Here is a 12,404-nt window from a genome sequence, read left to right as displayed (position 1 = left end):
GTAGAGTGCCGTGGCGTCAGCCTAGCTCACAGCAACCTCACACTCCTGGGCTCAAGCGATCCTCCTGCCTCAGCCTCCCTAGTAGCTGGGACTACAGGCATGCACCACCACGCCCGGCTAATTTTTCCTACATATTTTTATGTTGTCCAGCTAATTTCCTTCTATTTTTCAGTAGAGCCGGGGGTCTCACTCTTGCTCAGGCTGGTCTTGAACTCCTGACCTCGAGCGATCCTCCCCGCCTCGGCCTCCCACAATGCTAGGGATTACAGGCGTGAGCCACCGCGCCCAGCCTTGAGCATGTTCTCTTTTAGCATCCCACTAAGCCTGGCAAGATCACCTTTCTGCTAAGCAGTATCAAGGGTATTCTTCAGGGTACATTAATGGGAAAGAGAACACATCTCAAACATCACAACTTAAGATGTGTATGTGCTTAATGGAAAATATACTAATGTTTTAAGAAAATTATTTTGTTTTTTTTTTAATAAAGTTTAATAAAAAATTGCTTAGATGAAAAAGTGAAATCCTTAATGGTTTTTCAAAACACAGAACAAGTGTGCAGAGTACTGGCCATCCATGGAAGAGGGCACTCGGGCTTTCGGAGACGTGATCGTGAAGATCGAGGAGCACAAACGGTGTCCTGATTACATCATTCAAAAACTGAACATCACACACGTGAGTCGGTTTTAGCAAGCAATTTTGCTTTGAAACTTTTTTTTTTTATTAAAATGCGGTTATGGAGCATTAAATACGAGACATTTAAATCTATCTTGGAAAATTGTTTTCAACGACCTTTAGGAGGGAAAGCTGGGTTTAGAACAGCGACCCAAGCCAACAGGGTCAAGTTTAAGCCACTGGTCGAGAAGTGTTGGTCCAAGTCAAATCAAAAGCATCCACCATGCTGTGAGCCTTGAAGTATTCTGAAAAAGGAAAATTACACTAGAAGTCTCGACAATTAATAATTATTAATTATTAAAATAATTAATAATTATTAAGTTATTATTAAATGAATAAACACGTGGTCCTTATTCTCAATGGATGCTCATTCTTATGGAAAGAATGTTCATGCAAATGGCATAATCAGAGAACACTTTAAAGTTCTACCTACAGAGCAGAAATAGAATATTTAGTTCAGAAAATAAAGAGTTTGGTGTGGCCTTAAACAACAGTTGAAATGGAAGCCATTTCGCATATTATATGATTGCATTTGTATGAAAAGTCCAGAGCAGGCAACCCTACAAAGACAGAGAGTAGATTAGCGGCTGCCCAGGGCTCAGAGGGTCAAGTAGAAACAGGGAGTGGCTCCTAATGGGTACAGGTTTTCATCTTGTGGTGACAAAAATGTTCTGTAATCAGACCGTGGTGGTGGTTGTACCACTCTGTGAATATAATTATAAGACACTGAATTGTACATTTTAAATGTGCGAAGATTATGGTCCATAAAATACTTGATAGAGCTGTCTAGAAAAATGCAAGCTTTTATAGAAGGCATTGAAACTTTCTCTGAATTCTATTTGTCGGAGGGCTTTTAGTAGTGTAAGTTTTGTTACAATATAGTCCGGTTACATTTCCTACGGGAAAAACAGAATTACTGCGGATTTCTCCCAAGGCCTTCTTGGGCTCCCCTGGCATTACTGACCGCTACCCCAAGGCTCTGCAGGGACAGTGCCGATGGCTCGTGGCTGGATGCTTGGTGGGCTGAGCCACAGAGCCCCCCAGTCCAGACATGTGGGGGTACACAGACAGGCTGGTGCCCATCTGGTTGCATTGATCAGTCTGGGGTCACTGTTCTTAATCAATTCGGTTATTTCCTATCAGAAAATTTTAATCAAAATATATTTACTTTTTTTTTTTTTTAAGTTTTTTTCTTTTTGTTTGTTTGTTTCTTCTGCTGTCTAAACGTAGGGGGCTCTTCATACCTGGCCAGAGAATTATGGTTTACACATCTTCTGGTGGTTTCCCTGAAACTAGGACCAACATGAGCTGTAATCTGGGGCTGACTTTCCCCAATTCACTCTTTAAATTCTGAGCTGGCGATTCTATTCTGTAAAGGCGTAAGGAATACGAAAACGGTGCTAACCAGATAATTAATCACATTTTCTGCACATGAAAGATAGTCCTGTCTGCCGGCCTAGCAAAGTGCAAGTATATCAGACAGCTGTGAGAACGACCTGCACTTTCTCTCTTTCCACACATCCGCTCAACCCCCCGCCTACCAGGACTACCTCCTTTGTTGTTGTTGTGTTCTTACTGTTGTTGTTTGTCGTTTGCTTGTTTGTCTTGGCAGCGTGAAAGTTCCCAGGAGTTTCAGCTACCCTTACCTTACCTTACTTACCTTACTGGTAAGTCCGTTACCGCTTACTGGGTAATGCACGCAAGTCCTGCATGACATCTCAATGCATAGTTCTTATTTAAAAAGGAAAATGCAATCCTGGCTGCAACAACTTGCAGGATGCCTGCGTAGGAATCGTGGACTCTCCGGAGCAGTCTATGTTTGCATGGGGAGATTTCTATGTGGGTCCTCCCTTCTGCTTGTTTATGTCACGTCGTTTGCTCTAGAAAAAAAAAATCGCCTCAAATAAAACATTATCTCCACTAGAAAAAAGAAAAAGCAAGTGGAAGAGAGGTGACTCACATTCAGTTCACCAGCTGGCCGGACCACGGGGTGCCTGAAGACCCTCACCTGCTACTCAAGCTGAGAAGGAGGGTGAACGCTTTCAGCAACTTCTTCAGCGGCCCTGTGGTCGTGCACTGCAGGTGCGTACCGACTCCCCCAGCCCCGCCCAGCCGGTTTGCATCCTTTATGCCTGCGCTGGGAGGCCAGGGACGTTCTCTTCTATGGCAATTGCTATTTGGGGACCGGTCTATGGCAGAGACTTGTATTCTTCTCTTTGCTTCACTCTCGGCAGCTCCTGGGTTCCTTTCCCCCACCACGGCCACCACGCGCTCACTGTTCTCATTTCTCTTGCCAGTGCGGGCGTTGGGCGCACAGGCACCTACATTGGCATCGACGCCATGCTGGAGGGCCTGGAGGCTGAGAACAAAGTGGACGTCTACGGTTATGTGGTCAAACTGAGGCAGCAGAGGTGCCTGATGGTTCAAGTGGAGGTTTGTTCTCACCTTCAGTGACTGTTCTCACCTCTGTGTTTGCACTTATGTCTTTCTGGGGTGGTGGTTGATGGCCTTAACAGAAATCCAAAAATTCCTCTCAACTTGGAACAGTGGGTGGAAATAGTTTTTGTGTTTTTTTTTTTTTTTTTAATTTCTTGAAAACTCAGACATGTGGTAATCACCCTAGTTAGAATTATTTTGCATTTGTGCCTAAAATTGCTGTGAAAGAAAGAAGACCATAAAATGTAATTTAAGAAAATAATGAAATACCATTTACACACACAGATTGGGGGAAAAAAAATAAACACACTGAAAACAGATTTGGCATCTCATCAAATTAAAACTGGAGAGACAGAATCCTATAGGGGTCAAGAGCCTGCTTTTTGGAACTAGACTTCCAGAAAGTTTTTAGAACTAGACTTCCAAGTTTCAAACTCTGCCTCTACTCTTATGCACCGTTGGACAAGTTTTTTAAAAAAATGTTTCAGTGCCTCATTTAAGTCATCTGTAAAATGGAGGTCACGATAGAAGTTTTCTCACAGACTTATAACAAAAGGAGGAATACAGCTAAAGCATTTAAACAAGTCCCTTAAACATGCCGTGCATTCAGGAGTTGTAAGTGATGGTCGTTATTGAACATGCCTGTACTTTACCTAGAAACATTTCCTGTATATATCTACCCATGAGAAGCATTTGCGCATGTGCGTGCCTGGAAACATGTACGAGAATATTCAACGCATTCAGCATCATTAGAATAGCAAAACTTGTTGAATATATATAAATAGGAGAATGGGAACACCCTCTCTCTATATATATATCCACAGGGGGATTTGCAAACAGAGTGTGAACATGTGCAATCTCTGTACAACAAATGCTAAGCTGTAGTTGAAAGAAATAATCTAGGTCTGTATCTGTCTATTTGGGTAGATATCCAGATGAAAACAATGAGTGAATATAGTCGCCAAATGAAACATACCGGGTATGATTTGTGGGATATTTTAGAAAAGCACAAATTGTATAATGTTTATATATTTATAGCTACATACATTTCCATAAAACATTACAGAAGCATAAAAACAGTTTGTAAACCAGAAAAAAAAGAAACTATTTTTTGTGGGGGAAAAAAATAGAGTGGAAGGCTACAGCCAAAGTCGGAGAGGACTAAAGGTGATAGTTAATGTTAGTACAGGTGCTGCCAAAGTGAGCACAAGAGGTAGTAAAGAAACTTATCAGAAATAGAATATTTCCTAAAAAATACTGCATTCAAATATGGCAAATTGTTAGGAGCTGCTAAATCTGGGTTTGGCATATTGGGTTATTTTTTAAAAATAATTTTCTCTATTTTAAAGTGTTCTAGAAAAGTTTTTAAAAATGTATTCTGTGGCATAGCAACTTGCTTTTTTTCTCTCAAATATACTGTGAAATTTATTACTTTTTTTTTTTTTTTTTTTTTTTGAGACTGAGTCTATCTGTTGCCCGGGCTAGAGTGAGTGCCGTGGCATCAGCCTAGCTCACAGCAACCTCAAACTCCTGGGCTCAAGTGATCCTCCTGCCTCAGCCTCCTGAATAGCTGGGACTACAGGCACACGCCACCATACCCGGCTAATTTTTCTATTTTTAGTAGAGATGGTGTCTGGCTCCTGCTCAGGCTGGTCTCGAACTCTGGAGTTCAAGCAGTTCTCTGGCCTTGGCCTACCAGAGTGCTAGGATTACAGGTGTGAGCCACTGCTCCTGGCCCTACAGTTTTATATATTAGTAGTTTGATTTAGCAACTCAATAATAATCATTGAACGAAGCAACAGGCAATGTTTTTTTTTTTTTAATTTTTAGGAATAAGAAAAAAAGCAATGAATACACAGTACATGAATAATCTATTTGTCAAGCTATTTTATTTTCCTGAAAAAGTGGTCTGAAATGGAATTCGCTCATATTCCAGAAAACTCTGAGAAAAAACCTCTGAGCAAAATTACAGGAATGTGTATTTTATTTGAATGTGACTTATAGGATTCTAAGTTTTCAATGCACTATCTGTATTTTTTTTTTTAATTGTAGGCACAGTACATCTTGATCCATCAAGCCTTAGTGGAATACAATCAGTTTGGAGAAACAGAAGTGAGCTTGTCTGAATTACATCCATATCTACTTAACATGAAGAAAAGAGATCCACCCAGTGAACCATCTCCAGTAGAAGCTGAATTCCAGGTAATAATAATGATAGCAATATTAGTAATTATGGGTAATTTTTATTAGTGCCATCTGTTTTCCAGCTGTTTGCTTTGCACTTGCATTTGCTCCACACCATAAGCATCAGAGCACAGAGAAGGAAACTAGGACACAGGGGAGTTTAAGAGAAATGCCTGAATTTGCACAACTATTATGTAGGAGATTTGTTTAAACCCAGAAATCTGATTCTATCACTAACAATCTTAACCATTCCCCATTAAGCTGATACAAAATACAGCGCCGAAACAGCAGCGTATATATTGGTCTGCCAAAGGCAATGTAGCATATCGCCTTTAAAAACTGTGTCTGGTTTTTGGTTTGTAAAGGAAATAATTAGAGCAATCTATGACTGCCTAGGAAGCTGAACTGGCTGGGGCTGGTTGGTAGAAAGTAAAGGTTAAGTACAGGTGTCCTCACCTATTTATTAGGCAATGATTCTGACAGCAAGCCTAGCATGTAGTTAAGTATGATTTCAGAGAGTTGGCATAGCTATCCTCAAATCGCTCAGTTGTCAAAGGTAAGCATTCTTATGAACGAATATTTGTTCACCACAAGACAGTATTTTTTCACTGAACAAATATGATTGAATTTCTGCTTTGTGCCGAGCATGATTCCAGGCACAAGAGTCAAAATGATTTGCAAACGGGCGTGGGGAGAAGGCATGAGATAGTATGAACCAGATCGCAGATAATAGTTCCAACCCTGATGGAAGCAGTGAAGTTGTCTCACCTAAGCAGACAGGAAGATGGAAAATGAGGGTAGAGATGCAAGTTGGCTGGTAGATTTGGTGATGGGAAGTCGAAGCAGCTCTTGCCCAATTGTCTTGCATTTCTCAAGAAAATAGGATGCACGATCATCAGCTGAGAGTTGGGGGATAGCATAGTGAGTTGGGCAAAGAGCTAATGCTTGAGGAAGGGGAAAGAGTACAAATTAGTTATCTCAAAATAGGAAAACAATCTCCGCTGACCAAGGTAGTAAGATTGCCAGAATTTATTGTTTGATGACTTGAAATTTATGGTCATGCATTTAGAGAGGAATCGGTCAGTTGGTTGTATTGTGTTCTGTAGTGACGTTGAGCTTCCTGGGGATAGGAGTGGTGTACGCAGATAGGTGGGTTAAACCCCCCTAGCTTAGAAAGTGACTGTCTGAGAGTGGGGAGGCAAAGCAGTTGAGGGTGTTTATGATGAATGATCGTGGCGGTGACCACCTGAAGGATGTGAGGGAAGGCAGTGAAGACAATATTTTGGAGATTTTGGTAGAATTGCAGATTGCTAGTTTGAAGGTACTAGAATAGATGACTAGGAAGAATAGGGATAATTTTCAATAACGGGGGTAGTTGAAATCATGATTTTAGAAGGGATGCAATGTTTGGAATGAAACCTCCAGAGGTAGAATGATGAAAGTGGATGGCTACGGAGCGGAGGGAAAGGTGGGAGGTGCGGAAGCTCAGCGATGAGGAGATTGGAGTGCTGCACAGGGCACTTTGCCAATGTTGGAGTCACCAAGGGCGATGGCCAACCTCGAGGAGAAGGGCACGCAATTAGCCAAATCTAATCCAGAAATTGGCACCTGGCACCTGCAAGTGAAGGGTGGTGGAGAGAGGGTGGTATAGATGGCAGGAACATCAAAGATTTAGGTTTTTCTGAAGGAGAAATGGTTTGCAGGGAGAAGCAGAGAACACATGCCTTTTCTTCAAGCTGTAAGGCCAACGGAGTGAGAAGGGGAACCGAGCTTTCTCTTAAAAGGGTTACCAGTGTTCTTGGTGATGTTCTCAAGTGACATCTAGGTTTCACTTGCTGCAAAATCAAAAACACAACACAAAAGGTGGACAGGAATTTGCTGGTGGCAGACCACGGGCACCGGAGGGCAGAGAGGAGGACGCCGATTGGTGAGATGTGAGAGACAGGGCTGTGTTGGAGGATATACCTGATCACTTAGGGAGCCGGGGAGTGTGGTTGCACGGGGAGGCTTAGACATGTGCTGAAACGAGCAGGATTGAAGAGGCAAAATCCTTTGTGTCCTAGATGAAGGTGATCCATCAGGTCTACCTGTAACCCTGGGTGCTGTCTACAAGGCAGGGGCTGCTAGGTGACCACTCTCACAGAGCACAGGTGCTGTGTTGCTCTCCAAAGCATCTGACCCTCCAAGCAGTGCATGGTGTGTCCCAGGAGCCCAGTATTCAGTGACAATATTTACTTTTCATTCAATAACATGCACATAAACAGAGTTCAAAACAGGATGCAATACTTTGAAAGTGGGCACCATATTGAAAAAATATGTGTGTGTGTACTCACACATGCACCCGTACATGCTTCTGTGTGTGTTCACACATACATGAACCCGTACATGCATCTCTGTGTGTGCATAAAATCTTACTGAATTGTACATGAGGAGATTTTTCTCAGTTCAAGTCATTCATCATATTGAATATTAAGACTTATTCCTATTAAATATTATTCACTTGACAAATAGTTATTTAAGGACTGGTGGAAAGAGTAGGCTTTAGGCAGGGAAGCCTTCCAGAAGAAACTGACATTTAAACTGGTACCTACAGGGCGAGAAAAGTTATCAGAGTGGCCAAAAGGGGGAAAAGGGTAGTTCAGGCAGGAAAATAAAAACAAACAAACAAAAAAAAAACACGTCTGTCGGGACGAGAGAGTTAAAAACCACTTGGCCCTTCCAAGAATTGAGGACGTTGCGTGGGCTGAAGTGTGGGTGAAGCGTGGCTAGTAGGGACCAGGCTGGAGAGATGTCTGGAGCTCGTCCCTAAAGGCATCTTACGATAGGCTGGGGAGGTTCGCTGCTTTCTAAGGGCGATGGGAGGCTACCAAAGATCTCAACAGGGACATCTTCTGTTTTGCATTTTGGAAGGATTAGAGCAAGCAAGACTGAGGTTGTTAAGACAGTGTTGACGTTTTCCAAGTAAGCAGTGAGGCTGGACTGGACTAGGTAGGAGGAGAGGACAGTGGAAAGCCGCGTGAGCCTGGGCAGCAGCAGCCGCGGCGGGTCCTGCTGACCGACGGGCGACTGTGCGTGGGAGGGGAGCAGTCTGGAAGGGGCGCGCAAATGAAGCACCCGCTTTCGAAGCATGTGTCCAGTCCCCCGTGGGTGCTGTGTCTGCAGAGCATACGTCTGACAATTTAAAATAACTGACCATTGCCTTTGCAAGATGGATAGTAATCAGCATCAGTCTGGTGCTTTCAACGTACGCGGGAACTGACTATACTACTTTGCTCTCAAGCAGCTCTTACGAAGGAGGCACGTATTCTGTTACGTAACTATATCTTTTTAGGTTCAAACTTATCGTATTAAAAGTACCAAATAGCTGAGAAACCCGAAAGGAAAAATTCAGAGGCAAACGTAAAAACTGTGAGTTCTAGGGGGTGTATGCAGATTTCCCCAAAATGAATGAAACGTTTTTCTTTAGGGATCATAGTATGGCACAATAATAAACTGAGCCAATCTTTACATTTTAAAAGGAGTTTTCTGTTCTATTTCTTTTTTGCTCAGAGACTTCCTTCATACAGGAGCTGGAGGGCGCAGCACATTGGAAATCAAGAAGAAAACAAAAGCAAAAACAGGAATTCGAATGTCATCCCTTGTATGTATTTTATTTTATTTTGTTCTTGTGTCAGATGAAGTTGACCTCTCTTTTGGATTTGTTTAATGTGAGACACACACACACTCTCACACACACTCACACACACACACAAATGACTTTGAAGTAAGTTTTAAACGTTTGCTTGATGATAGAGAAGAAGTTAATAGGCTATTTAAATTTTACTTATAGAAAATATTTAGAATCCTTTTTAGAACCACTTACAATGGACTTTGGAAGGTAGACTAAATCCAGTGTTTTCTTTCCACCAATTATTTCAGAAATGTGTTGTCAGAAAGATGGAACTTCTGAATCTGGGAGAAAAATAATCAAGTCTCTTTTTACCAGTTCTCTCTCTTATTTTTAGTTTATTTCTGTTATTTACTCCAGGGCAGTTGCCGAATAGCAAAAAATTACATCCATTTGTTCACTTCATGTTTTCTTTTCATCCCTTATAGCTGGGAGGTTGAAAGTGGGGGGGGGGGAATATTCTATGAACTATCAATCATCAAATTTAACAGATCAAAATATGCACAGTTTCCAAGACTTAAATTCTACTATTTAAGCATATTGACATGATTACATCTGCTACAACTCTAATTTTATTCAGCTGCATACACTAAAATTAGTGTGGATGAAATATAACCCAAGCTAATAAACTAGACAACCAAATAAATCAGATCAGTGCATGGTTGACCTAGCTAATTTCTGCAGAAGTTCTTATGAACACAGCTTAAAATACAGAATTGATGATGATGTAGTTAATCAGTTCACTTGGTCAGGATATTATAGATTAATGAAATTGAGAAACAGTGAGACATTATGAACCAAATAATTTTAGACTAATTTAACAATTAAATAATAATCCGAGATACCAATTTAACTAAGATTGTTAATTTAATGTTAATAAGATATAATTAAGAGACAAAAACCTAAGCTATGTATTTTTTAAATTGGGTCAAGCAGAATTATGATAGTGCAGAGAAAACTAAAATATATGTATCAAAGATGAAATAAACATATGGAACATTATGTCTATTTGTTGCTTACCATAGAGTTATGTCCTGCGATTTTGCTGGAGCCCTTTTGGGACCTTTTTTCTCTCAGAGTTTTTAAAAAAATAATTTCTTAATCAAGGAGCACTGAATTTTATGTAGGATCTCATTTCATTTAGATCAATAAATTTACATGATACGATATCTGTCCCCTTTGGAATGTTTTTTAATTTCCACTTGACAATGAGGCAGAGATTTGGTGTTTTGAAGGAGGACTCACCAGTAATGTATCTTGCGTAGACGACTTTAACAGGGTGCCCCTGAAACACGAACTGGAGATGAGCAAGGAGAGTGAGCAGGACTCAGAAGAATCCTCTGATGAGGACAGTGACGCAGAAGAGACCAGCAAGTACATCAACGCTTCCTTTATCATGGTAGGTATCCTAACCTCCAAACCTCAGGACCTGACCCTTTTAAAAACATATCTATGTTATTAGGGCCTTTTATTAAGTGATTTTATAAAAAGCGATGAGTTTGCTCTTAACTACTCTGTTTCCCCGAAAATGAGACAGAGTCTTATATTTATTTTTCCTCAAGAAGATACCCCAGGGATTATTTTCAGGGGATGTGTTATTTTTTTTTTAAGTACGGTACAACCATCTACATTGATTCAAATAGAGTTGAGTCATCTTGTTCTGGAACATCATCATCATTCTCCAAACCCCGAATTCCATCCTGAATGTCTTGCGACTCTATTTCCTTTAGAACCACTGGCCCCAATCTCTCATGTCGAGCAATAGAGCTCTCACGAGGCAGATGAGAAGGGCTGCTTGTCATCTTTATGATTTCTAACCATTGATTTCTAACCAAATGATTTCTAAGCATGTGTGCGATAGAAGCCCTACCCCCAAAATAAGCCCTAGTGACGGGCGTGGCTATGCAGCACATCTGCACAACCCATGCATGTCGTCGAGGAGCGGGAAAGAGCACGAGCAGCCCTTCTCATCTGCCCCATGAAAGCTCTAGTGCTCGACAGGAGAGATTGGGGCCAATGGTTCTAAAGGAAATAGAGTCACAAGAAATTCAGGATGGAATTCGGGGTTTGGAGAGTGATGATGATGTTTAAGAAGAAGACAACTTAACTCTATTTGAATACATGTAGATTGTTGTACCATGCTTAAAAAAAAAAAACAAAACACATCCCCTGAAAATAAGCCCTAGGGTGTCTTCTTGAGGAAAAATAAATATAAGACCCTGTCTTATTTTCAGGGAAACACAGTATCACTAGATAGTGTACATTGTGCCCGATAGATAACTCCTTTTTATAATCACGGGAATCAGACAAACCTTTATAGCCAAAAAGTATTTTTCGGTGGAAGAGAACACGTGTTCATTTTGCAAGACAATATGTTTTAATCTTTATTTCACATTATTAGCTAAGAGTTATCACTATCTGAGTAAGCATTTTACATGTAGATAGTACATTATTTCTCTGAGCTAAGAATCTTTTTTTGCGTGCAAGTCATTTATTTATTTTTTTTAGCATATTATGGGGGTATACGAGTGTTAAGATTACATATATTGCCCATGCCCTCCTCCCCCCTCGAGTAAGAGCTTCAAGCGTGTCCATAGAGCTAAGAATCTTAATACTTTTACATAATAACATTTAGGTAACAACATTTACGCCATCAAACTAAGTTACTTTGTGTCCAGGTGGGTATTTAAGAATCCACGGTGCCCTCCTCAGCCGTAGTAACAAAGTGCCACCCTGTTCTTAGTTATTTATTTGTTTATTTTTTTCTTTCTTAAGAGCTACTGGAAGCCGGAAGTGATGATCGCCGCTCAGGGGCCGCTCAAAGAAACCGCCAGTGACTTCTGGCAGATGATCTTCCAAAGGAAAGTCAGAGTGATTGTCATGCTGACAGAGCTGATGCAGGGAGACCAGGTGTGTGCTTCTGAGCATCTTTTTTTAACCACTTCGGTACCAGCGCCGACTTTAGCTGACAGCCATGACATGACCGAGCGTGGACTTTAATCGACAGCCAAAAGCTTTTACAGCTTTTTTTTTAGAATCAATTCTAATTTTTCATTTATCAAAATAAAATTGCGGACATTAAAAAAATAGCGTCATGAAAACAAACATGCGCATGTCACCTATTCTGATGTACATGACAAGGAAAGCTGCCTGTAAAGTAGAACAAGCTGTCGGCGCTTTCGAGCTCTCCTCGTCACACGAGAGGGAAACGGACTCGTGGTCCACGCGCAGCGCGGCCGCCGTGCGGACTGTGAGTGCCGCCGTGGGCGAGGTGTCGCGCCGGTGAGCGCCGTGCCGAAGTGGTTAAGAGTCTTTATGTCGTGAGATATCACCGTCTCTTCTCGGATCGCTGGCTTCACGGCTGTGCCCACGCCTTTCTGACCCCTCGTCACGGGGTGCCGTTGGCTTGGCGTCACCCCGCTGTGTCTGGGATGTCTCTGTCTCT

The 12,404-nt window shown here is 41.4% G+C and overlaps 1 protein-coding gene across 4 annotated transcripts in view; it reads left to right on the top strand.

Annotated features, from left to right (window-relative positions):
- The window catches only part of PTPRC (protein tyrosine phosphatase receptor type C), a 109,882-nt gene that overhangs the window by 90,567 nt on the left and 6,911 nt on the right, over positions 1–12,404 (top strand). For all 4 annotated transcript variants that reach the window (XM_075996986.1, XM_075996988.1, XM_075996987.1 and 1 more), the window contains 7 exons: positions 547–672; positions 2,597–2,754; positions 2,970–3,105; positions 5,161–5,310; positions 8,842–8,932; positions 10,225–10,358; positions 11,735–11,869. In XM_075996986.1, coding sequence (XP_075853101.1) covers positions 547–672; positions 2,597–2,754; positions 2,970–3,105; positions 5,161–5,310; positions 8,842–8,932; positions 10,225–10,358; positions 11,735–11,869 — 930 coding nt within the window. The remainder of the gene's footprint in view (positions 1–546; positions 673–2,596; positions 2,755–2,969; positions 3,106–5,160; positions 5,311–8,841; positions 8,933–10,224; positions 10,359–11,734; positions 11,870–12,404) is intronic.

This window comes from Microcebus murinus, chromosome 23 (genome assembly GCF_040939455.1).
Source record: "Microcebus murinus isolate Inina chromosome 23, M.murinus_Inina_mat1.0, whole genome shotgun sequence".
NCBI classification, from domain to species: Eukaryota; Metazoa; Chordata; class Mammalia; order Primates; family Cheirogaleidae; genus Microcebus; species Microcebus murinus.
This window is presented reverse-complemented; position numbering and strand designations above follow the sequence as displayed.